At 38.6% G+C, this 27,268-nt stretch overlaps 1 protein-coding gene across 1 annotated transcript in view; it reads right to left on the reverse strand.

The window, feature by feature from the left end:
• SHISAL1 (shisa like 1) overlaps positions 1–27,268 on the reverse strand; it is a 78,142-nt gene that overhangs the window by 21,993 nt on the left and 28,881 nt on the right. Inside the window, exons 2-4 of the mRNA XM_053944083.1 lie at positions 17,095–17,193; positions 10,839–11,052; positions 3,817–4,134 (exon numbers count right to left, since the gene is read on the reverse strand). Coding sequence (XP_053800058.1) covers positions 3,817–4,134; positions 10,839–11,052; positions 17,095–17,164 — 602 coding nt within the window. The 5' untranslated portion in view covers positions 17,165–17,193. The remainder of the gene's footprint in view (positions 1–3,816; positions 4,135–10,838; positions 11,053–17,094; positions 17,194–27,268) is intronic.

The following is a 27,268-nucleotide window of genomic DNA, read 5'->3' on the forward strand; positions in this document are numbered from 1 at the left end:
TTTGCATCCTTGATGGAGGAGAGGAGGAGTTTGACATCAGCAGAGCAAGGCTGACGGATCAGGTCTCCCTCTCACATCCGGAACACAACACAGCCATGGAGGACCTGGAGGAATTCTGCCAGGCTGCCCTGGCCCACACTTCTTAATGTGATCTTCCTCTTTAGTCTGACAATTTTAATTACTATTAATTAACAATATTCCCACAGTTGTGAAAACAAGTTGTTTCAGCAATTTCGATTCCCCAACTGGCAATATCGCCTCCCTGGCTTTTACTTTGCTGAGTAGTAGAAATAATTTGCCTGCTGCTTATTGTGGCTCCATCTCCAGCTGTAAAAGCTTGCTCAGGTAACCAGACTGCAGGTTCACCCTCGGGCCAGGGAGTGTGGAAGGGCCCAGCTCGTGCCACGAGAGAAGGCACGGCAGTATGAGCTCAGTCACTGTGGGCTCTGCCGGCGCTGGGCTTGCAGAAGGTGCATCCACCATGACCTTCAGCCCACACAGGCCCTGGACAGCCCTCAGCTGGTTTTCATACTAAAGAAGAAATCAGCATTAGTTGGGCTGCAAAATCCACGCGCTACAGGACGAAGTAACATTAGTCCAAATGGTGTTGGATGCTCCTGAGATTAATGATTTTCCTTCCTATCCTGGCACAACACTGCAAGAGCAGCCAGCAGCTTGCCTAATGGATTCCAGACCTCTTTATTTATAATAATATTATGATTATACATGGTTCTCTTTGTCTCAAGTAAATAATGAAGTGATCCACTGTGGCAAATGCTTAAACATCAGAGGGATGGTTCTACCCACTCTATACTATAACTTGCTTGATTTTTCCTCTGACATAACCAATTCATTGCCAATTCACAGCACTTAAATTAGGGCAAGGAAAAAAATGCTGAAATAAAAACTAGTTACATAATTTTTTTTTAAATCCAGAAAGATCCAAAAACTACTTTACAAGCCATAGGTTAATCCTGACATCCTTCTTGGGACAGTTCCTTACACTGTCAGTTCTCTGCAGAACTCAAGGGATTTGCAAGAATCACTTTCCTATTATCATCATGTAGTGTCTTCTAGAATGGGCATATTTTTAGCTGTGCTCAGATGAATGTAGTACAGGAAGTTAAAAACTTGAACAACATCTGTCATCACAAAAACTTGAAAACTGGTTTGGAAAATGTTATTAATGGTATTTAAGTTTTTTATGTCTGAGGGTATATCCATACCTGTCAGGATTCAAAGATCTATTCTGCATTTTCAAAATGTTCATCTGTACATGGGAACAGTTCTTATGGTATATATCATGTGTATATATATGCATATATAGGCACACACACATAGTGTGTTTGTGAGGTGCTAAAGAAAAATGCTTGTTTTCCCTGAAGACAGAAAAGCTGGGATAAGTTTAGGACACATTAAAATTGCAATATAAACTGAAAAGTTGATTTTTTTTTTAGAATGGAAACCTGGTGTGTTACCAAAGCAGGTGTCATGATCTAGAATAATGGAAATTCAGGTAGAAAATTTAAAACAGGTCTTTTAATAGACTCAGTGATTTTTAAAAATGGAGATGGAAATTACAAATCCAGTAAGTGTGCACTTCTTCACTGATAGTATGGTTACATTTTGAGAAACAGTACTGAGGTCATTCATCAAATATAGACTGCAGCAGAAAATCAGACTCTGAAACTAAGCTTAATTTCTGTAGGGCAAAATGATCATATTTTCATCTATATAACCTGCAGATTATGTAACAGAGAAATAAATAGCCAGGCAACCCACTCCCCACTGTTTTAGCAATTGCTGTAGTACACAAATCTGTCATTTTCTGAGAGAGCTGTTTACTCAAAATCCTCTTTTGCATGCTAAACATCTTGCTTGTGATCACCAGTGCCTATTGCTATTTTTTCTGTATTTAACTCAGACTGAATCATCTGTGCTTTTGGTTCAGAGGCTCCAAGTTCCAAAAGTTGCAGGTTACAAGAATGAAAATATAGAAGTTAGTGTAGTGTTTTGCATGTGGAAATACAGTGAATAAATAGGGTTTTGATAAGGAAGCATCTACTTATTTCTTCCACTGAGCAAGGAAAGGACTAGGGGAAAAAAAAGGAACAATTTTATGGGAGCTGAGGGGAGCACAAACAGCTCACTGGGGAAGAAGTGAGTGTTACTGGAGTGGCTTATCAATGCTCATTTCCTGGCAACACAGGACAAGGAGTATATGGGATGTGCTCACCTGATCTCAACACACATTGCCTGCTTAACCCTTTGGGAAAAGCAAAGAAATAGAACAGGAGTCAGTCATGAGAGGTGACCAGGAATCAAGCCTTCAAGAATATTGAATGGTTTCAATTTATAAAGTTAGGGCAAATGAATAGTACATAAATTTGCAGATGCAGTCATTTTTGTACATGTACACACACATATTAAGCCAGGATTACTATACTACAAATGTAGTTCTTAACATACATGGGACTTTTAACTGGAGACTGTGAAATCAATGTGCAAAAAAGCTGGAAGAATTAAAGGAAGGAAAAAGGAAAGAGGAAGTGAAAAGAAGAGTACTCACAACAAAGCACAAACAATTCTCTCTCACGTAGCAGCCTCTTCTGTTTGAGCAAGCGCTGCTGGAATGGTCCTTCAGCCTGATCTGCACTGGATACATCCAGGACTGGCTCCAGTGCCAAGCAACCTCCTCTATCACTGAATTGACCACCACTTCTTTCCCTATTGCAACAAATCTTGAGCTCTATTTACTCTGGATTTACACATAAAATTAAGGGGAAAATGATGAAATCAAAGGACCATCACTGTTACCATCCCATCTGCAACCCAGCAATACCCGAAGCTTTCAGACCGACATCAGACCTGAGGCTTCATGTGCTCCACAGCTCCAGGAACTGCTGGCATCCTTTTCACCCTGCACATTCTTAGATCGCTTTATTTTGCCAAAACTCAACACTCAGCCTTCTGGAACTCTTCTAAAATACAGTGTTGACTCAGTACTCTCTCTGCATCCGTCCAAGTACTAATGCTTTCTTGCCAAGAAAAAAAGTCCCTGCCTTTCTTGACACCTTTTCCAGAGAAATGTTTTACTCGGCTCTCTCCCTTTGCTTTCATTTTCTTTGCAAAACCAGTCTAAAATAATTCTGTGTCAATTTGCTCCATGGCTGTATTTAATTTTTTCTATTTATACTGCAAGTTCTGCTTGCTTCTATAGATCCCCCTCCCTTTTGGTCTGAGGGTTTTTTTTGGAGGTTTTGTCTTGGTTTCATAGCATTTAACCTTACAGTAGCCTACTCGTGTCACTGTCAAATGAGATCAAGCAAAGCTTTTTTGGCTATGCATATACAAAACTAACCTGGTTTTTATGTTTTTTTTCTGTGTCTCATGCCACAAATAGAGAGGATTTGTGACATCTCATGTTGAAGCTATCCCAACGTCTCTATTTGTACAGTCTTTTAAAACCAGAGCAACAGATATACATGGCAATTAGTCTTTGAGACCAGATTCAAACTGCTTTTATAGTTGATCCAGATTTGTAGTTTATTTGCATGACACAGTAGTAAAACTGCTCAGCACTGAAAGATGGCAGCACCTGTTTCTCCAAGAAAAGGATTAAAAGATGGTTTAATATATTTCAGAGTAAGACTTTACTCCTAAGCAGTAATTCAATAAGACAGGTCATGATATAAACAATTATGTGCTAGAAGTGGTGCTGTTCAGCCTGAATTCACAGGCAGTTCCAAACACAGGGGATTGTTCACACTCCAAAACAGGAAAAGAATATATCTCAGTATGGCTTAGCTTACTTACCAGGCAGATGTACTCTGAAAAGACACCAGGGGTGGGCTTACAGCATCTCCTTTTAAAGTGTGTACTGTCTGTGATGTTCGAGGCTGGGGCTGAGTTTGAGGCTGTGTCTCTGGCTGAGGCTGTGTCTGTCCTGGGTCCTGAGCAGGGTTAATCCATCGGCTCTGTCCCTGTGTCATCCACTTTCCATAGATTCCCCAGCGGGCCAGGTAAAATTTGCAAATATCATAGTTCATTGAAGAGTAATATAAAAGGTCCAGTATCAGTAAGATCACCACAAAAAAGCCATAGATCCACACTCCCAACAGTGCACTGTAGTTACTACGAAAGGAAGAAAAGGGACAACAAAGAAAGTTATCTCTCAGTAGTGGTTTCTGTGTTAGTTCATCAACATTGTTTGTTTCATTAATTGTTTACAGATGGCTGAAACAAAATATTGTTCAAAAGCATGTGTCTTTAAATTTGAGCTATTTTTTCAATATGAATACTGCTATAAGCATGGTTTTTAGAAACTAAAGCCACTTGTTTTACAAGAATTTTTGTCCTTCTCATCTGTCCATAGGCTTTCCAGAGTGGCTGCTAAAGACCTCTTAATATGGCTGGTAATAAATTTTAGGAAGGAAGAACATTGGAAAAATCATGCTAGACAATGCACTTCAGAGGAAGGAAAATATGTACAACACTGAGATGTATATGTTGGTGTACTTTTAATGTGTAAATATAGATAAAGGCCATGGCAATTATATGGTGCAGAGAGCTGTAAAGCTGTGACAGATGACCAACGGTATTGAAAGAAATGGGGGAAAAACAGGAGGAAAAAGTGTAAGGAGTCAAAAATGTGGAGATCAAAAAGGGGAAGAAGTGCTAATGCCCTGCTGGAGATGAAATATTATTAAAAGAAAAATGACTGTCATGTGTAAATGCAGTTTGGATTGGAAACTGTGTGAGTGGGGAGAATGAGATCAGAACTGAGATGGAAAGAAATGTATAAAAATGAGATTGTTAGGTAGAAAGCAAAAGAAAGGCTGATCTACACCCATGAGCTCATGTGGAAGTACAGGTACTGGAGACTGTACTTCCAAGAGGAAGCTGAAGGGATGTTAGTAAAAACTGTCATTAGGAAGGCAGTCTCAGAAAAATTATATCCAAGTCATAGGTGGACAACCCACATCTGCATGGAGCTGAACTCAAAACTGAACACACACTCAACTATGCTCTCCTTTTACAGCCAGTCAGAGAAACTTGGAGGAAATCATATTTTTTTTAGGACATTGATCAAAATGGAAGTGCTGCAAGAAGAAAAAAAAAGGATAAGAAGACATATTATACATGCAAACCAGAAGGATATTTTGATATTTTAAAAACATGTCCTCCAGCCTTTCTGGATTAAAAGATTTCAAGTCTCTGCTTTGAACTTTCATTTCTATTTGAACTATTGTATGACTCTTCCGTTTTATACTTTTAAAAAATCAGGATTTGAAACAAGAAATCAGAATTTTACTTTCTGTGTTGCTGTCTGTCAGTACTTCAACAGAGTGACTCTTCCCTTCAGGGACTGATTTTTCCACTACACAGCTATAATGCCCTTAGATTAAAATGAGGTTACATTTTAAATGACTAAGTAACAAGAGGAAGGTCCAAACTGTTAATGGCTCCCTTCCTGTATAACTTTAGGACTACACAAGCCTAGAATTAAAATTTAAAAAAGAGAAAGAAATCAGAACATTTCCAGGAGGATTAGAAGTAGGCAAAATTTAATGTTCTGAAAATCCTTAACTCCAGAGTCTTTGCCTCTGCTAAAGACTTACATATGCAAGCCTAACTTCATACAACAGAGGGTAGATCTTAGTAATGCACTAAAATCTGCAGTTCAGGCCCTTGAAAGTAAAACAGGACCTAGTTAATCCAGGCTTCTCAGCAGTGCTGTTCTTGACTTCCAGTAGATTTAGTCCTATGGGGTAAATTATTCTATTTTCTTTTAACATAAATAAAAGGCAAGCAAATGCTGGAAAAGGTCAGGAAGAAATGCACTTGGACAAATCCCATTCTTGCTCTTCATTATTGCCAATAGGATCCATTTTGCATATAGGTGAGCTGTATTTGACCCACACTAAGAAAACATACTTGTTTTGGCAACAATATAAGAGGCAAAAACATTCCTTCTAGTTAACTCAAAAGAATTTTCTTTTTGTATTTTAGGTATTTAATTTCATCCACCAAAATTCTGACTAGTGAAAATTAGAGCTATTTTGAGTGTTCCAATTTAAAGCAGCACTTTAATAATAATGCCAATATGCAAGCTATTCATCTGCTCCTCCTAAAAAACATCTGTTTCTCACAAGTACAAAAAATGAAAGGCTGCTTTTTATTAATTAACAAACAATGGGACAACAGCACTATCAAAAGGGCCTTGTGAAAAATTGCAAGTAAAAACAGTAAGTAGTATGTTTAGCATGCAGAAGGCTATTCCATACATTGATATCTTCTACCACTATTAAGGTGGTAGAAAAAGGTAAATTTTCTGATGGCTACTAATAAAAATTAAAACTGCCCTGCCAATCAAGATGTCCTCATTAGAAAATAAACAATCTTATTTACATGGAATAACAGTAAGGCCAGAAACACAGAAGAGAACTCGGAATCCAAAAACTTCTAGGACTTGCTCTCATTTCACTGACCTGAACAACTTAATTGTCAGTTTATCCTTTCAATCTGGTTTTCCTGTTCTTTTGGGCAGAAGTTTAATTTTTACTAAAACTGAAGTGTGAACAGATTCTCAATTTGTTGAGATTCAAATTTTACAGTTTGTTCCATTACTACAGCGTGTATCAAGTTGCATCCATCTCATCACTTTTTTGAGACAGATAACAAGCTGGTTATGACTAGCCTATATCTTTTTAGTAGATTTTCTTCGTTTTTATGTGCAGTACATGAACAAAAAATAACTCATTTGGGAATTCAGGTTTGAAAAAACCAACAAATCTGAACAATTGCAGGCTGAATTCTACAGCTGTAGAGTTTAAATGTGGGCAGATAGGCACAGAAATAGTTCTTTCCCCTGTTCTGCTTAAAAAGGGCAGTTCCTTGGATTAGTAACAATAAGGGTTACCCCTAGGAAATGCAAGGTTACAGCCTTGGTACTGAGGAAACCAGTGCAGTTTTTGCATCTACACTTTAAATGATATTTCCCCCCCATTTTTCTTTTATAATTATCTCCAGGCCTTTGTCCAATCCTGCGTTTTCCTGAGGAATCTGTTCCTGCTGTACCTGAGAGGTCTTCCCTGCCAAATTACATATATTTGCAACACTTGGTGGTGGGATTGATGATTTTTTTTTTTTCCTTTCTTGTAAAGGAAGTAAGTAAGCAAAGATGACTCTCTGAGTGTTATTTAAGCAAATACCATTTCTGCAGGGGACATTCAGTACCTGGGGAAAGATGTTCTAGCTACTCTGTTCTCACACTGCTTTGGGTGCCAGTGTTGGAATGAGGTGTGCAAAAGCCATTCCCACTCTGACAAACCAGACTAAGAGATAAGGAAAAACATGGATACACTACAGACTGACAGAATATTGCTCCAGTAGCAGATTAAGGACCCCTATCATAACAGTACTACTGTTAATCCACCAAAATTAGAACAACAGAAAACCTGACTGTGAAAACTAGACAAACTAGATTAAAGTGGATACTATTTTTAAGAATAGTTAAAACAATTTCTTAGACAGTTCTAAGGGAAAATACTTTGGATTACAGAGCTTTCTCTGTCTGTTAGACATAATTTTTATTTCTATATTTAATACTAAATGAATTATTCACATTCAAAAATATTATAGACTGATTAATTTGCATGATTGAAAGATGTAATGCTCCCATATTTTTGTCTTATAAAAACATATAAATATTGTGTTACAGTAATGGAAAAGGTAAATAAATGTGGCTATAGTTGCACTGTGGGACTGGTGAAGACAAATGTGCCTTTTGAGCTGTGCCATATCAAAGAAGTCGCAAGTTACTTCATTAACTTTTTCCCTCAACTGTATTATAAAACAAGAAATCGGTTTTGGTGATCACAAGAATGGCTAAGGGGAAAAATAAACCAAATAATAATATTGAAATAAAAGAAGCAATAATGTTGAATCACTCTTCCCTGAAAACTATAATCCATTTTTTTAAAGTTCATTGTTTTTCCCATATCTTAAATTATTCTCCCTTGCCACAGTAAAATAGGTTTCATCAGAGTTTTTTTCAGTGGTGCGTGAAATTAGTTCCAAACAAAGAGCTGACTTTGTCACTGTAAACTGAAGCCTGGATGCATTAGAATCCAAATTATTGTGTATGATAGGTAAAGTCAGAGAATTACTTAAGAAGCTTTTTGCAATGTTTTTAATGTAGGCACATAGGGTTCACTTCTTTCTGCTCCTTCTAAAGATACCAGGGAGTTTTCTACCAATATCACTGAGCTTATAGTGAGGAGATCTCTCTCCTGTCTGTCTTACTCAATGGGTGGAGTCTTAGGTAGGAAGCAGCATCTCTTAATTTTCCTGCCCTGACAGATTTATCAAAAGTGATGTTTGAGGAACAAGGCAACACCAGTTCCATTCCTGCACTTCTCTACACTACAGCTCCAGGGGCTTTTTACTGTATCCAGTCGGATGTCACATACCTTTGCAAAAGTTCACACACAGCTGATGCCCCTAGGAAATCCTGGGCTAGACGGTAAATACTCTGCAGGTGGTTCTCAACCACAAATCTTACACAACAAAAACTACACAGGTGCCTCTCTCTCCGTCACAATTTAACTAAGTGACTTGTAAAAAACAGTTCTACACGAAAACTAACATAATGCCTTTTGCTCTAAATATTTTCATCAAAATGAATGCTGTAGTTGACGGAATACCAAACTAATTAATTTTTTTTCCAAACTGCTTGCATACACAACAGCCCTGTGATGTGAAGCCCCCTGGATTTATTTCTCTGGGGGTGTGAGCACATGTGCAGATGTGAGCGGGCAAACAACACTGGAGGGAGAGAAATGCTCTGTGTCCCAGGGCATCTTTTGCAATCAGCCTGCACCTGTTCTTCTGCCTTGGAAAGGGGCTGGTTGCCCTCTACATTCCAGGTTGCTGGTGAAAGGAAGGGCAGAAGAGCCTCACATGAGTAAGCTCTGGCCATGACTACACGGAGGACCTGCTGAGACACTGGGAAAAGCCTGAAGCATTGGCTTAGTGCTTGCCTGAACTGCCTTTGATGGCAACATCCTCACCTCTGTGAGACAAGGTGGTCAGCAGTGCTGGTGCAAGGTTTGCAGAACAGCAGGGCAAGAAATAAAACAAATTTGCTGTGTGCAGGACAAAGACCTGGAAAAGTGTGGGGGCAACAGCCTCATGAGCTCATTCTTGAGGCTCATTTTACCTCTCTAAGTGTGCAGATTCTGGCTCTGTCTGTGATTACCTGCAGAGCCCTTGTGTTCTGAGAGTCCTGTGAGGACCTCTCTGACATCCAGAGCTGCTGAGGGAGCAGGGCCACCCCAGTACACAAAGGGGCAGCACAGCCTGGGTTTTTAGCGTGTGTAAAGTACACATTGTGTGGGAGCACTGGGGCTATAAACTCTACCTAGTTGCCTGGGAATATTTATGTTGCCAGATTTGGGGAGCCCCAGGTGAAAGTTGCTGGATTGTCTGGGCTACACAAAAGGTGAAGAAAGTGGATGGTCTTTAATGGGCTTGGTACTACAGTATCTTCCCAGTGTTGTGTGTCATATGTTCTCATGATCCCAGATACACTACAAAGCCAAGGCAAGGAAATTTCACCTGAAGGACATAACTGCACATAAAGTAACACAACAGTATAGATCCACACTGATTTAAAGGTAGTTTATATGGGTAGAGTCTATTTCTGTCTGTCTTTGGAGGCGATTGGCACTTTAACAACCAGTAAATTTAGAGAATGCAACTTCTATGTCGATGCAAGACTGACATTTCTCTGGGCAGCTCTGTGTGAGGAGTGGTTGTTAAGGAAGGCAATGCTTTGCTGACTCCACGAGCTGAGAACAGCTGTACACAGTGAGTTAGACCAGCCATTATCAGTGTTCCAGCACCATCATCTCTTAACAGCCCTGCACCTGCTCCCATAGGGGTGAATACAACACACCAATTGACTGGCACCACAGAAAACACCAAAATCCTCTTGTAAACAGCCATTCATACACTGTGATTTCACCTGTGTTTAATCTGCCCCTTCCTTGTCCTGGAGGGGCTGAATAACAGAATAAAATGGAAGGGAAAGCAGATTGATCAGAATTTGATCTTGGGGAATTACACCAAGGGAAATCACAGCAGATCAGTGTGGCCACAATGTCAATACTAAATAGGAAACTGACCACAAGGGAAGATTTTGTTCCTGTAAATAGGTATTCAGTAACAAAGATCTATTTGCTACTTTCTACTTCTTTATAAATAAAAAACTTACTGACATTTATTCTGGGGGACAGCCCTCAACAGAACATTGAAGTATCCCAGGTAACAGGCAAGGAGACCACACAATGTCGGTATAAAAGCAAATACATTCTATTCCCCAAGGCTAGTGATTTGTTACAAGAGATTAAGATTCAAAAACATCAGGGGTTCCAAATAGGGCATTTGGGTTGATATGGAAAATGTCAGCTCACTTCCTCTCTCACCTAAGAACAGCTTTGGGGTTTATTTTTAGTGTTGCACATTTAAACATAGTTTGGACCAAATTAGGGTCAGGGAAAAGACCTTTTTAACTTTTATATGTAACTTTTTATTTGTCACATTTATATGCAGATTTTACTCTCCTTGCAATGTTTATAGCCCATGTCAAAGCGAAGAAAGCAAAGCTGAAATATTCTTTCTTTTAGGAGCTCTGCAACAACAAAAAGACCTTTTAGTAATGATTTTCTGTATATATAATAATTCTAATTGCTTCCATCATTAAGTGTACCTCAGACTCTGTTATTAGACCAGGAAAAGTTTGGTGAAGAGTACTTTAAAACTCATTTACTTACTTATGCATATATCCATCTGCATTCCCTGTTAAGTTCATTTGCATAACAGTCTGAAATTCTGTCTCATTGCAGCAATATTTAAACACTGTGTTGTTATGGTGACAGCAAAAGATGTAAGACTTATTGTCAGAAAGACGGGGGCAGTGAAAACCAAAGTGGTAGCGACCTTTGTAGTCCGTATATGGCTCGCAGACCCGAAAATGCGCGGACAACACTGGAAAACAAAAACAACATTGGCTTTGTCAGTCATTTCTGTTATCTGCATGTTATCAACTCTCATTTTTCAAGGCTAAACAATTGTTGGTTGATTTCTGGAAAACATCAGTAGTTCAGAACTTTCAATGTTTTAACATTTAGTACTTAAAGGTAACAGTGTTCAGACTTCTGTTGTATTTTGAATTTTGTTGATTCTATGTTTCTGATTACCATTGTATGTTTTAAGGGAAAGAAAGTAATGCCCTCCATGTTAAGAAGCACAAAAGTATTTAGGGAAATGTTTTCATTCTGCTGTTCTAATTATAGGGATATCCATAACACACAACAATGTTCATGCCTGATTCTCATGGGACAACTTAATAAAAACAAACAGTCTATGTAGAAATTGCAATAAAACTTTGATGACACTTGTTTTACTTGTTTCCTGATTTCTTTTCTTCTTCTCTAAAGGTCAATCTTTGATAAGGAATATTCTATGATAAGGAATATTCTCAGAAACAGTCATTACAAATAGTATAAAAAATCCAAACAACTTTGAATTTGCAGATAGACAGAACTAATAAAATAGGTGTTCCTGGGAGTTCTTACATTTCTTCCTTAACAAGTTCTCATGTAAAGTGTTTATTACAGCTCTGAGAACATTTTTCTTTTTTACAGTCATGTGTCACACTGATTTCACCATCACTTTTACTGGGGGGAAAAAGGAGCTGCCCATTGATACCCTTTTATCATCATAGTTTCCCTGAGCTTTTCAAATGTGCAGAGGGGCAGGGTAGAGATCCCTTCCAAAATGGTTGTAAGCTTTCTGAAAGACTTTTAGGAGTCAGTGTTTGGTTCCACACTCACAGTTTGTGTTATGGTAGGCTTTACAGCATCATTTAAGAGTACCCTACAGATACCCCAAAGGGCTTAAGCTCTGAGGAAATTGAAATGTGGAAGCAGAGTCTGAATCCTCTTAGCAGTGAAATGTTTTTCCTTTGGAGAACTGAGGCTCAGCAATGTTGAGGGCAGCTGCAGTTCATACGGTTACACCAATTAATAAATGATATATTCACTTTGGATTGACAAAATTAACTCTTGTAATTTGGTGCATAATTTTCTGTCAGTTTACCAGTACAAGAGGTTACACATAAAGACTTGCATGGGTTTAACTGAACTGTTTAACTGTACTGTATTCCTCTGCACAGAGCCCCTCTTGACCTGCAATTGCATCTGTGCACCTTACCTGTCTAATCCTCATTTTTTTCTACTTTGCTTAAAAAAAAAAAAAAGCCTATTCCTAAGACTTTTGTTTGTCAATTTTATAAAATATATTAATTTCAAGACAAATTTTAAGGATTGTGACAGTGGAGATCACTTTATTTGTGTGTAGAGAGGGGAAGCCTAGAACAAAAAACAGAGTACTAAGCGAACAACAATGTAATCTTGTTCTGCAGTCTGGGTCAAGAAAGCTCTCTCCAAATATTTATGTATGCACACATATACCTGGCATCATTACTTGCATGAAAGAAGTAGATTTTTATAGCACTTTTGTAGATTAATTCAGTCAGGAACTGAAAGTGCTGGAATAAAGTAATTTCTAAAGGAATACAGATACTGAGAAAACTAACTACCTACCTGTTCTTGCCCTACCTGGGAAAAAAAAATACGTGTTCCAAATGTGAGGATGTTATCATCAGTAAAGAAACTTTCTTTAGGCTTAGATTTTCAACACCCTCTGTAATTCTTGTAACAAATCTGCACGTTTAGATTCTGTCCCAAAATCCACACAGCATGTAATTGCATGGGAATGAGATTGTTTGAACAAGTACTTTGCTGCACCCCTCCTTAATTAACACAGCAGTAATAAAAGTGTGCCAGGATAGATTTTGTTGTGAAAACCTCAATGTTCGCAGCTGGAAGGGACCTCTGGAGGTCATCTCATGCAAATCCTCTGCTTGGGCAGGGCCACCTGGTACCCAGAACCATGTCAAAATGGCTTTTGAGTATTTCCAAGGATGGAGACTCCACATCCTCCACAAGCAAACTGTGGCAGTGCTCAGTCCCCCTCACAGCGAAAAAGCATTTCTTGACATTTGGAGGGAGCCTTCTGGGTTGCAGTTTGTGCCCATGGCCTCTGGTCCTGTCCTACCACTCAGGGGTTAAGCCTGCTCATCACTGCCAAGTGTTTTGTTTTACTGCACATCTGGAAGTGTCCCGTGATCCCTACATGGCTCCTTTGCACGTTTTAAAAAGAAAACAACCCACAAACTTCTCTGAGAATGAAAACTGGGGAAAGCATGATTACAGAAGGAAGGGAGAATGAAAAGAACATCAGGTCCTAGGTGGAGGGATGTCTGCAATAAAACAGTCCTAAGCAAATCCTTAAATAGCAAAATGTGTTGGTGATTAAATAAAGGCATGATGTGATGACTGAATGCCATTCTGAGCTGGGCAGTCAGTGTGGTGTGGGTTACCCCTGCTGGGCAGCTGAACACCACACAGCCACTTCCTTACTTCCCCCTCCCAGTGGGATGGCCAGGGAATCAGAAGGGCAAAGAGGAAATTCCTGGGTTGAGATAAACACTGTTTATTATACAGTAATAAGAAAAAGTATAAGAAAAAACCCCACAACACCATCAGCAACAAAAAACAAAGCAAAAATTATGCTAAAGCAATCACTCACTACCAGCAGACTGATGTCCAGCCAGTCCCTGAGCAATTTTTGGTAAACTCCCATGCCAATTTCATTGCTGAGCATCCATCCCATGGTACAGAAACCACCTTGGCCAGTTTGGGTCAGCAGTGCCAGCCTGTCACCAGCCACAACAGCTCTGTGATACCAGCACTGCTTTGGTCACCAGCCTAAAACACAGCCTTGACCCCATCCCAGCCAGACCTAGCACACAGAGAAAACACTTTTCCCAATTTGTTGTAATCTGTATAATTTCAGTTGCTGTCTTTGCTTCTCTGTGGATCAGAGAGACAATAAACAAAGTGGGATTTATTTTCTTCCAATTTATCTTCTTTTCTTCTTTTTTTTTTTCCTGAAAATAACTTTGCTTAAATCCCCAGGTTTAAAGGACCTAATTTCTGTGGAAATACTTCAGATAAAAGCATTTTACCTGTAAAGGCCTTAAGTTTTCTGTTGCAAAGCTGCAGCTGTGTCTGGAGTTGCAAGTGCAAATTCTCAGGCTATTTTGGAAAACAGTTATTGAACAGTTGACACAGATCTTCCTCTCTCTGTTCCAAATGATATCAAGAGAATAGTCTGTCATGCTTCATCATCACAAGACTTACCTACTTCACCTTAAAAACTACACAGCCAGCAAATATCAAACTGTTACTTCTCTATCTGGTCACAGCTAGAGATCTGCCTAATATACATTTTTAATTTAGATACTAAATTTTTAAAGCCCCAAGACTCCCTGGATGGCTGGTGTTTATCAGCTTTCCATATGGAACCACAGAAATACTCATATGTATGCATTTTACCACATGTTAACTTGCTGTGTGGATGTTCATTTCCTACTTCAAAGAAAAAAATGCTGTAATGTGCAAATAATCTGACGATTTTTGCTTGTTAATATAAGCCTTGCTGTCAGCATTGATTCTATAGATGTGTTTCAATCCTTTAAAAGAGTAAGCACCAACATTTGCAAAGCCACTCTAAGAGTTAGTGGTCAGAAAGTCATCTTTCCAGCATGACTGCATGGTGCTCCTCCCTTTATTATGCATTTCTTGTGTGCCCAGTAAAACCAGTGCATGTTCACCACCCCTAAAACGTCACTGTGATCTTGCTAGCACTGAAATAAAATACCTCAAGTTTCAGTATTCTCAACCCAGAAATTGATTACTAAGATTGTTAATCTTAGTATACCAAAGACTTGGAAGTAAAGCAGTATCTTACAGATGGAAGTCTCTAAATCTAGGGCACTCAAAGGGAGTCTTGCCATTAGATTTTCATTTCAGCTCAGGTTAAAAATGAGGTTGATATCATTCCAGTGAGAATAGCTTCCTTTCTACCCCACCCTCCCTATCATTCACTGCATAAAGCCAGTGGTTTTCCTTTATGGAAACTGATCTGTCTTGGAAAAAAAAAAAATTCATTGGCTGGCTGAAAAATAATAATACATTCCCTCCTGTAAAATCTGTTGCGAGTTACCAATGACCTAAACCCCTTTCTACAGATGACACTGGCAAAATTCCAGAAGGCAGGAGCAGAGTTTGGCTGTCATATAAGACTTGTAATGGTTTCAAATTAAGCCTGGACTCTACATGCTAATAGAGGACATCAGATAATAAAACACCAATAGCCAAGGAGCAACAAAATGATAAGAAACACATTTACAAAGCCAATAGTTATCAAGGATAATAGAGAAATATGTAAGAAGTAAAAGCTGTGTCAATTGGTTTCAAATAAAAACATTGCACTTCACAAGCAGTACTTCTAAGGGAGGAAAAAAAAATATGTCTGGCTTTGAGGGAATGAGGGTTTGAGGGAATACACCAGTGGCTGAATACAGCAAATTGCATGCACAGTGCAATCACAGTGTCCCACTCAGCTCCAACACAGGAATTTTATCATCTTGAGGAAATGGGTTGGAGGAGTGGGATCTCAGGAGAGCTCTAGCAGAAGACCCCTATAAAGAGTGGGAAAGGTATAAAAACTTAAAAATTGACAGAAAATACTGGAGCAGCTGGAACAGTTTTGTGATGTTTGATCTCTGTTTAATCACTTCATTGAAGATTTGATAATTGAGTTCATTGCTACACCAGGGAAGTGGATTTTTGAAATTTCTTTAGCCTAGAGGAAGACAAAGAAGCAGCTACAGCCCATGTGCCTGATCCCAGTCCATCAGAGGAGGAGGGCAGTTCCATAATTAGGAAGTTCTCCTTCCAGGGGAAGGGCTCTAAAGGAAAACAACGATTTAATGTGAGCAGAGGAGTGCTCTAATTGATAATATTATAACATTGTTAGCAAAAGGGCTGTATCAGATTTAAATAATGAACTATCATTAGCAAGAATCAACTTGAACACTGCAAACAAGCAATGAGACTGTGGGCAACAAAACACATGCTTGAACTGACTGGCGAGGATATGAGTATTAACATTTTATAAATGTTAAAGACACAGACTCAGTAGTAACAATTTTGACTGGAGCACAAGGATACTTTAAGAAACAGGGTGCTTGGTAAAGTTTTAACTCTGGTGGTTGGGGATGTGATGCACTACAAGAGAATAAAGAGCAGTGATTGAAAAAAAGTCTTTTTGTATTAAAAACTGCCTCAAGAGTGGAGGACAAAAGATACTGAACTAAAAACCTGTAAGATCAAATCTGTTTGGACTGAGAACCTTTTAAAATTTTATTTTAAATATTCAGTCATGATTACAAAAAAAACATAATGCCATAAATGACTTCTGATGAACAAATACAACCAATAATCAGAGCACTCCACTAATTCTCAGTCTAATGGCACATTTCCACACAAACCCTTTCTGTGTGCTAATAGCAAACATCTAGAGCAGAACTACCAAGCATCAGAAGAAACATCTGTGGTCCAGCCAATTCCTTAGATTCAGGAAAATTACACAGATTCCAAGTTCAATCCTTCAGGTGCTTTACATTCTCTGGTGCGCACACAGAAAAACACACACCTAGAACCTGACTTGCTCTGCTTCCAGTGGATGGTTATTTAGCAAAATGGGTGTGTTTTATGGTGGTATAGAAATTATTATTTTCTTTTAGGTGAGCTGAAAAAACAGCATATCCAAAGAAATAAAGCTACTCTTTCAACTTTCCAGTCTCCTTTGTTCTTAAAGTGAATTTTCAATTCCATTTCAAATTCCAGTTTCCAGTTCTTAAATACAAAGAGGCTTCATTTATATTGGATCTAGATGATCTTGAAGGTCTCTTCCAGCCCTAACCATTCTATGATTCTATGACTTATTTATTAGGGAATTAACACTCATTTAGTCTTGTTTATTTCATTGGAACCCAGTTTGCAATTCTTTTTTCGCTATGGCAGACATCAGTAAAAGATAAATTATAAAAGCTACCTGCTGACAAGAGTAATGAGAGCAGAACCATCAGCACCTTCAAGGACTGTTGACCACAACTTGTCATCATTGGCTTTCATTGGTCCATTAGAGAATTACCTGTTGGACAAGATGCAACATCATGATTAAATGTCTTTTTCATCTCCTTTCATTGTTCAAATGTTCACTTCCCCACAAAGCTTTGGAAAAATGAGATGGCTTCGCACAGTAGGGAAAAAAAAAATCAATTTTTTTTCTGGATTTTTTTCCCCCGCTTTTTAAAAGGGAAATAAATTCTTCTTTCTATTATTAAAATTCCTTTCTCATTTCACCATGGATATATACAGCTGTTTACATACTTTCCATTAACCCAGAGTAGAGATGAATCATATGAAGTTTTTACTGAATATTCATATTTCCCCTGTAATCTACATCCAGCAGAACTGTGTTTGTTTTACTCTCACAAGAACAGGCTGTTGTGTTATATGTGTAAGGGCGAGAAAAGAATAAACGATGGAAAAATAGATTGGCTGCTTTGAAAGTCAACCTATTTTACCCCATTAGAGGGTGCAGTCGCTCAGAAAGTGGGTCAGGCAACTGAGATGGTTGGAAACACTTCAAAAAATGTCTTTTCATTAGCATCAGTGCCTTTCATGGGATTATTATTTATTGTTTTCCTAGGACAGGGAGTGAGGAGTGATGCAGTTTGATCTGACTGGCAGCCCTCCTACCAAGGCTCTCCCTGGTGTTTCCCAGACAGGGTGAGTCCAAACTCTTCTTCTCTCCACCTTGATTCATCAATAGCAGCTGCAGCAGGGACTGTCCCAGGTGTCACCACCCAGGGGAGCAGGGGCTGGTGGCACCTGTCACTGCCATCACTGATAAATCCAACTAACTCTGGGTCTCAGAGGTTTCCAGCACCCTGGATTCACACTGACATCAGGGCACAACAGAAGAGGTCAATTCTGCCTTTGTGCATGACCCCCCTGTGTGCCCTGGAGCCACAGACAGGATGGCCCAGGGGGTGCTGCAGCAAGCTGCTGTGGGGAATCCAACTCCTGCGCTGCTAAAATTGTTCTAAGGTGTTTACAGTGGAGCAGCTTGAGGAAAAAAGAAAGGAAATGGCAATTTCTGTAAAAATTACACTGCTCCTAACAGCTCAAGAGACACATTTTGCCAAATGCTTATGAAATAAGCGGTATATGAATATGCTGTATCCTATAAATACTACATGGTTTACTAGTTTGTGTCTGCTCCAACCTACTGAATCAAATGAAAAGCCCCAAACAATTTCACCTGCACGTAACAAAAGGAGGGGGGGGGGTGTGAAAATTAACACACCAGGAGCAACTGAATTCAGAGTAACAGACGTGGGCACCGGAGGGGAGACATGATGCTACCTATGACGTGTTGAGAGGCAAAAGATTCCTCACTAACACAAAATGCTGTGTGTGGTACAAGCAGATTCATCTTAGCATATGGATCACGAACCTAAAAATCAGTGTAACTTCTTGTGGTGGTTTCAGTTTGAAACCAGGCAGAAACATCATCCTAGGCCTTGAAAAACAAGTCCTTTAGAAACATAGTACCCCTAAAAAGATTAAATCAAACAACACAACTCATTTCAAAAACAACCTTATCGACACCTGGGCTAGGGAACATGACATTAAATAAGTACACCATATCCCCTACCATACACCAACTACAAACAAAATAAAGAAATACAATAGACTATTAAAAACCACCTTAAAAACATTAAGTAAAAAAATCTTTCAAAAATTTGAAACAACATCTAACAAAAATCACCTAATTAATTAACACCCAAGACTCTACCAACTGAATAAACCCTACCCAATCTAAACCCCTACATACAATAGGGGAACATAGAAACAAAATCCCAGCTGTACATATCAAAGGTTTATTAAGGAAAACAGTTTAAATTAATTCTACCTTGAATACAGACAAACCTATTCATAGGGTTATCTTTACTCAGGGACCAAATTATACATAGTAGATAATACAGAAAAATAAAAAACCACAATGTAAACCTCAAGAAAATCTGATTATTAAGTACAAACTATATATAAATATCACTATTTACTATTACTACCATTATCTGTGTATAACTATATATTGTATATATAATATATCTACACTTCTGTACAAGAAATCACACCAATTTACACTGTTTGCTGCAAGCATGATTAACACCCAAACTACTGTATTTCTAGCTTTAAAATAAGCCAGTTCCTCTGGAGGAAAACAGTTTGAAGCTTTAACACTGTAAAAAGAAAATAAAGGTGCAATAAACAAGGAATGCTAAGTAAGAATATTTCTCATGAATACTGAAAAAAATGCCTCCCTTTTTTTCAGAGGGAATAGCATATTAATTAGAAAACTAAGCAGACTTAAAGTTAGAACTGTTTTAAGAAAAAGAATAATAATGAATATAAGCCAGAGGTTGAGAATGTAGGCATTTAATAATGAAAAACTGCTACAAAGAACAAGCTATTGCCAATACTGATAGGAATAAAATGAATTTGATATTTTCCTGTGTAAACCAAAGCTGCAGAAATTCTGGTAGTGATTCATTACTAAGGAAAATCTTGGCCTTCATAACCGTTAATTAAAAAGAGATCAATAAGCACTCCTGTTGTGTATCTGCGATGACAAAGATGTTTGGTATAGCTGAGACTATTAATTATTTCCATATCAAAAATAATTCAGGATGACGTTAATGAGTTGATGCTAAGGTTTGCAATTTGATATTTGCATTTCTGTATAATTTGTACCTAGTTATTTCAGCAGAACTGGGGGACACATATATAATTTTTTCAGTTTGTTGGAAAACAATGGCAAGTTTCAGAGGACCTGAAGAAACATAGGAACATTTTTAAAAGTAAATGAGATAATCCAGATAATCAAAAGCTTTTGGTTGTGATGTCGATCCAGACAAAATTAATGGCATGGTTAATATGCGTTCCAATTAACAAATAATTAGGGAGATGAATATAATTAAGATGATCACTATAGGCTTATGGCAAAGTTAATTTTATTTCTCTCAGGGCTGTTGACTAAAGTAGCTTAGAGAGAGTTATAATGTAGGAGATGCCTATAAAATATCTCGCTTTAGTATAATACAACTTGAGCAGGCAGTGAGAATGATGAAAAAAAGCTTCTTATCAGTTGTGGATGAATACCTCAGTCTGGAAATCAGGTGTGTGTCTTGGAAGGTACAATCTGTTAGTAACTGAGTATAGCATCACTGCTGATTTCTTAAACAGCACTGCAGGTACGAATCGAGAAGCTTTTCCGGGAGGGAAAATTTATTCAATTATATCCAACAGAATGGGCAACAATGAAATTGAGATTTTAATCCAACTCATGCAATGTTTGTATTTTATTGAGTGTCAGCTGGGAGGATCAGAGTGGGGGACTAGACAGTGAGAGCTGCACATCAAGAGCCAGCAGAGTGACAGAATCTGTGTAAATGAATACATACATCTAGGTATATATTTGTGGCAGTAGGGAAATGCTCCAATTTTAATAAGCAATAATTTTATTGCTTCAGTGATCATTACATGGAATAAGTCCATTTTTGGAGGTCAGAAATAAAAATAACTGTTCATTCCTTGACTATTTTGAGTTTTTTACATGCTGCTGTCTGGCTAAAGCCATCGTATTTCATGCAGTACCACATCAGATGACATCTCTGAGCTATTAGAAATCCACTCAGCCACTGGAAGAGATGTGCAGGACAATAGGTGATGTGCTACAAGGAAGAGCCTAAATCATACTCAGGATTTCCTGATGTCAGGCCACAGAATAGAGAGGGCAGAAACATGGTAATTAGCAGTGGTCTAGATAAGTAAATCATTATTTATTACTGTTATTAAAGACTGATGGCATTTTAAAGTGAGAGCATTACATCTGAAGGACCAAGGAAAAGAAGATTTAGTTGTAGTCTCTTTTTTGCTGTTTTAGAGTAGAATTTGAGGACCTGGAGGCTGTGTGATTATGTTTTCCTTCTAGTTCAGAAAACCAGCAATTAGAAGAGTTGTCTAACACACCAGTTTTCATTTTTAATGCACCATTCCAAGCTTATTTGTGGTCACTGTGGAGGTAAGGATGCTACCCCAGAAAGCAGACTAAAGAAATGGCTGAAAAATCACATTTTTAGAGGCTTTTTTCACTGTTTGTCCACATCTTGTCCTTATTCCCCTCTCTCACTGTTTTTACTATTATTATTATTATGCAAGCAGCTGCATGGCACTTAGTTGCAGGCTGGGGTCAAACCATGACACATGTCTAATCTGGAACAGAAGAAATGGTCCTCACTCATGATTTTTACTGTCTTCTCATTAATAAGGATTCTGTCCAGAATCTTGTTTTCCCTCGCAGAAAATGCAGCCATGCATGATCCAAAGAGAGCACCACCCAAAGGAAAGGTGCTGTAATGTTCTGATCAAGGGGACCATAGAAATGCATGAGCTCATTATGCCAGATTTTACTTTTCTGTGACATTTTAGCTCTCACTCTGTTCCTACCTACACTGCTTTGTTTTATCATAGTTTTATCTAGCTGTCTTTTCTTGAAGGGAATCAGTGAATCACTGCAAAGAAAAGCTGCCAAGAGAAACAAGCATTTCATGAGGGAAGATTCTGGTGAAGGAATTATTTTCCCCTGACTTTGAAGGAAAGGAAAAGTTATTTTTAGAAGAGATGTCTGAAAAACAATGCAAATGCACATTTTGCTTTTTTTTTTTTTTTTTTTTTTTTTTTTTTTTTTTTTTTTTTGTTATTACGAAGAACAAAAGGAGCTAGAGCAAGAGAATTTATTTAACACATCAGCACTGCCTCACAAGTTTTTTCTCTGCCTAAAACAGAAAATAGGGCAATTCAGGAGACCATTTAATTTATTTTTCTTGCCACAGGATTAAGAACATCTAAACCATTCTTGTCAGAAGTTCACAGGATTCCCACCACCAGTGGTTTTCTAACCTTCTCAGGCAATTCCCTAGAGTGTTTCTCTACCCAGAAAATTTTCCCTATGCCCAACTTGCAGCTCCTTTGCTTTGCTTTAAGCTCTATCAGGAGTGGAGCTGGAGAATGATTTACCTACAGACACACTGGTTTCACCTCTTTGTATCAATCTTTTAATTAATACATACAAGAAGTGCTATCATATTTCACTCAGCCTTTTCTTAGGCTGACAGTTTACACCTCTTGCAATCTTTCCTCAAAAAACCTCTTTTTACACCTTCTATGCCCCCTCTTTCATCTGCCTCTATCCTTTATAGCAAGGTTGTGCAAGTAACTTCAGCATCATTTTGTATTCAGTGGATTGCACTTTCTTAGTGCCCTGAAAGTCCTATTAAACATCCCAAGAGCTGGCAGTTCTTCCAAGAGAAGTAAAAACAGAGCATTTCTTCCAAGAGAAATAAAAACACCAAAGTGCAGACAGCCATGGAGTTTCTGCTAATTCTTAGTTACTCCAAGGACACACAGGTAAATCCCTATTAAAGGAAGGGAAGCACATCTACACACAGACAAAACCACATGGGTAAAAATGCATCAGGACTACATGAGAGACAATGCTGGTGCATTGTGGCAATAGTAAGGGGATGAGTAATGTGACCAGTGGTCAAGAAAGCTGTTTAAAATTAGATGGAAAAGAAAAGGCTGTGATCCAAACCTAACTCCCAGTCCAGCTCTGTTCACTTCTCACATTAAAGAGGGCTTAAAAATGCATCCAGTATGTGCTCATGAATGCCATTGCAATAAAATTACAGGCTTATTACAAAGGAAGCACTATAACTGGCATGAAAGAAAACCTGATTATTAAGAAAACATGTGGTTTCACACTGCAGCAAACTCAACAAAATGTTTATGAGAAACAGATACTAGGTTTCCATTGACAATTACCTTACTTGAAACAACCTATGAAAAGGAACTGCTGGTAGAAAATCCTCTGGATTATGACACAGCTCTAACGTTACCCAATGCCTCTTCCCCAAAAACATCTCACTAACATATGCTGGAAGATAAGCACATGTGAGTCTCTACCCAGCTGCAGATAAAGCTTTTGCAGTCAGAGCTTTAGTACTGCTAAAGGTGAGCAAATGTACACTACCTAGGCCACAAAATTCTTCCCCCTTATTTTATGAATTTTATAATTGAAAATATAGGCTGCTTTGTTTTATTCCACCATCCTGTGTTTATTTTTTCCCACAGCTTTTCTCCAAATAGTTATGAAGAGACAACATGCACGAATCCTAAAAAATAAAGCTCTGAAGTACAGCCTGAAGGCTATCCTGTGAACTTCAAGTTGTTATTAACAGGATGAGGCCAAGAAAGCTGCACATGCCACAAGTGTCACCTGTCAGAGCCTCCCATTCCTCTTCTTTTACCTCTCTTTTTCCCCTTTTCACCAACACATTTAGTTGGTCATTAAGAACTGTCCCACAGCTACATCATAAACATCCAAGTTGGAAATGGGTTTTCACAGTTCCCACTGTAAGTACAATGCACAGCAGAGTCTGATACAGAAGTTAAAGGGTCCCTTTATTACAAGATAAGTAATTTTAGAGAGTCAGTGGTATATTCAGACCTTAGAATCACAAAATTCAACTGATGAGAAAGTTCGACAAGAGAGCTAAAACTTTTTATTTACAGCCAAATTCTAAACTGTCTCCATAGCACATGTAAAGATATTAAAGATAATGCCATAATGTAGCTGTAGTGCAAATAAGTGATTCATTACATACTTGCATTTGGTAAAATAAATGTTTAATTTCCTAGATTTATTTCTGATAAAGGTCAGAAAATCTTAGACTGTTGTCTGTCCTACAGCTGGCCTTACACTGTATACATTAGACCTCATTTGTTGCATCCTGGGTTTGGGTTCAGATTAGGGGTTCTGATCTTTGTTAGTTTGCCGGTTCTGTGTACCCTCATGCATCCCCCCCGGGTCCCCCCCCACCCCTACAATAACTAGCTCCAGGCTGCCTGCCATTGGAATTTCCCCCTGTCACTCTTGTAACCACTCCCTGACAACTCCTGAGGATTCTGTGCTGGTCACCCCATTCCCACAGTCCCACTCATCCCAAAGCCCCGTGTCCACCCCTGCTGTGTTCCTGTTGGTCGCTGTGGCACCTGTCACCGCCACAGCGTCTGTACTCATTGGGCGGAGGGCTCCCGTCCTCCCCTATCCCTCCCCCTATATCCTTCCGCAGCTCCCCAGCCTCGCTGCCAGATTCGTCCAAGCGAGGTTGGGAGTGGGCTGCATCTTCTCCATCGCAGCTCTTGCGGGCAATAAAGCATCCAGCCGCCACACGTACGGATTTGGACATTTTCCCTGCCTCTTCGTTTCTTCCCTCACGCCGACGGCAATGCATGGCCAGCCCACCCTGGAGCACAGATGCAGAAGCACCCGGAAGTAGTGGCAAGCACCGATCCTGATGAGAAGCTGAGGTGCCTAAGCTGGGCACTCAGGAGCCGATCGGGGCCGGGAAAAGTAACGCACAGCCACTCTCATTTTGGGGAAAAATACCTAAATTACTTTATGAAGACAGTCAGCTTTGTGAAAATCACAGCTGCAGCTGATGATTTACTGACACTGATTACTAACTTCAGCTACAAGTTAGTGGCAACTTTCTCACTTGTCATTAAGCAAGATTCATTCTGCAGCCAAGAGCTGTTTCAGAACATTCCCTAATGCTCTGAAACCACTGAGACTAAAATATTTGTATTTTCTCATTTGCATGAACTTTATCAGCCTGAGCATAAGCAGCTGATAAAGGTTTGCTGTAGTCATCCAGAACCCTTATTTTTAGTGAAATAACTCAGTTCAGATGTACACCTGGACTATTGAGTCAGCTGAGGGGATTTTGGACAACCCAACACCTACAATCTGTGGGAGCTCAACTGAGTGCTTTTCTAACAAAGTCATAAATCTGCCAGGGTGAGACCATCAAGCTATGCACGAAACAAAGCAATCTGAGAACACTGAATTTTCACTCTGAAATTATGAATGGTCTTGGTCTTCCATGAGGCAGGAATGATAAGGAAATATACACAGTTGTGTAATAATATTCTAAGAGAGTTTAAGAAAGGGATAGGATACATTTTTAAGTGATTACAAATCTCTGCTGTTAATAAAATTTCAGTTTTTAAAGAAACTCAGGGCGCTTCTCTAGGGAAACTTCTGCTTGGGTTTTTTGAGTTACTTTCAGTACAGAACCAGAGCAAATGTGCTTTAATTTAAAATATTACCAAGTGTTAAATTAATAATACAATTTCCAGTCGTTTATGTGAAACAGCTTGTCCAAGTAATTCTAAGGATGTTACTAAGAAATAAAATTAGTTTTGATGGTAAGATTAGAGGTTTTATAATGGCCAGGTTTTATAAAACTCCCAGATCTAATTCCTCATTCTGCTTTGGAGTATAGCTCTAAAACTTGAGAATGTGTGTACCTGTAAAAAGGACAGTAAACCTGGCTAGTGTATTTTTAATATCCATTTGAGAAAAAAGTAATATATCAGCACTTTATCTAGTGAAAAATGTGAGCACATGTTTGTTTTCCTCAATATGCTGTCAGCTGTGTGTATACAGAAAGAAAAAAACTACCTATAGTCTCTCTGGGAACATTTTTTGACACATTTTCCTTTCAAAATGGCCTCTTCTGAAAAATAAACCTTCCAGTACAAAGTCAGTGACATCTACATTTTCTTTCATTCTCACATTTTTCAGCCTCAATGATCAACATCTGTATTTAACCAGATGGGTTTCTAACCTTCTGTCAACTCTGGGTCTGTAGACATTTTCAAACGTTATTTTGTTCAAAAGTGAAAAAAAATAGGAGCAGCAAGTTAAACAAAAATTGAAGTCAACTCAGAAAAGCATTAATTTGATCATATCAAATGCAAAGGAAATCAAAACTCTCACAAATGCTTTTTCCTCTTTCCATCAGCTTTAGAAAGGATATTTCCTTTTACGAATACAAATTATTACTCCATTCCTTTACAGTCTAATTAAACATTTCAGAATGAAAAAAAAGAAAACCACTTTTTTTTCCCTCATGAGGATCATTTAACTATGCCAACACAAAGTGTAGCTTATGTGACATAGATGAAGCTACACTACAAGTATTTTGACAGCATTATTCCAACTTTCCTAAGGATAACACCTCAGTGTGCAAAAGGCAGGTGTTCTTAATTTTTAAAACCTGATTCTAGTCCCTTAAGAAGAAAATAACTCTGAATTCCTGCAAACATTTTGGTCAAATCTTCCTCACCCTCTTGTTAAAGAAAATTATGAAAAACACCCACTGGAGTAAACTGAGAAATCAGAGAATCAAGATGAGAGGCACCCACAAGCATCAGCAAGTTCAAAAGAACTTGCCTCTCCTCTTAAAACATCTGCAAATGTTTCACATACTGAAATGTTTCTCAGTAACATCACAAATTAAGGTTGTTCCTAAAGCAGACTCCAGCTGAGGAAAAAAGAAACTGTGTGGGAGCATTAACCAAGGACTGTTGGAAACAAAAAAAAAAAAATACACAATAGAAGGTGGGAGTAACTTCCTTTTCACATGTTCTTTTGCCTCATTCTGACTGAACAACCAGCCTCACACTGCAAGAGAAAATGCCATTTTCACTGCTGCACACACAAATACATTAAAAAGCGGGTTTTAAGGGCAGTACATGGCTGTACTAGTGCAGCCATCCTAGCTCACAGCTATTATAATTAAAACCCTTGAATTTTCAACCCCAAGAACACTGGATTGCTAGCAAAAGCTTAACTTTGAAAATAACAAGGCAGAGAAACCAAGGAAAATGCTAGTGAATCCTTTGTCCTCTCCTCTTAAGCAGAAATACCTGCAGGACAAAAGAAAGGACAATTTTTAGTAGTCAGAACAGCAGGTGTGGAGGTTGCCAAGCAGAAGGAGATAAAGCATGCAGAGCAACAGAAAAGTGGCTTTCAACAATTTATCTTCCTTTTTTAAGCATGCAATCTTTGGAACTGAAAAACCAGGTAAAACAAAGCTGTGCTGCTGGTGGTGACATCACACAGCCACAAGCTTTGTTTCACAACCTTTGTTTCACAAGATGTAAAACTGCTTATTTTATGCCTAGCTTGGGGTGTCTGCAGATCTTATGCTGTGCACAGAGGTGGGTGTGAGAGGAGCTGCATC

The sequence above is a fragment of the Vidua chalybeata genome, chromosome 5 (assembly GCF_026979565.1).
Source record: "Vidua chalybeata isolate OUT-0048 chromosome 5, bVidCha1 merged haplotype, whole genome shotgun sequence".
Lineage (NCBI taxonomy): Eukaryota > Metazoa > Chordata > Aves > Passeriformes > Viduidae > Vidua > Vidua chalybeata.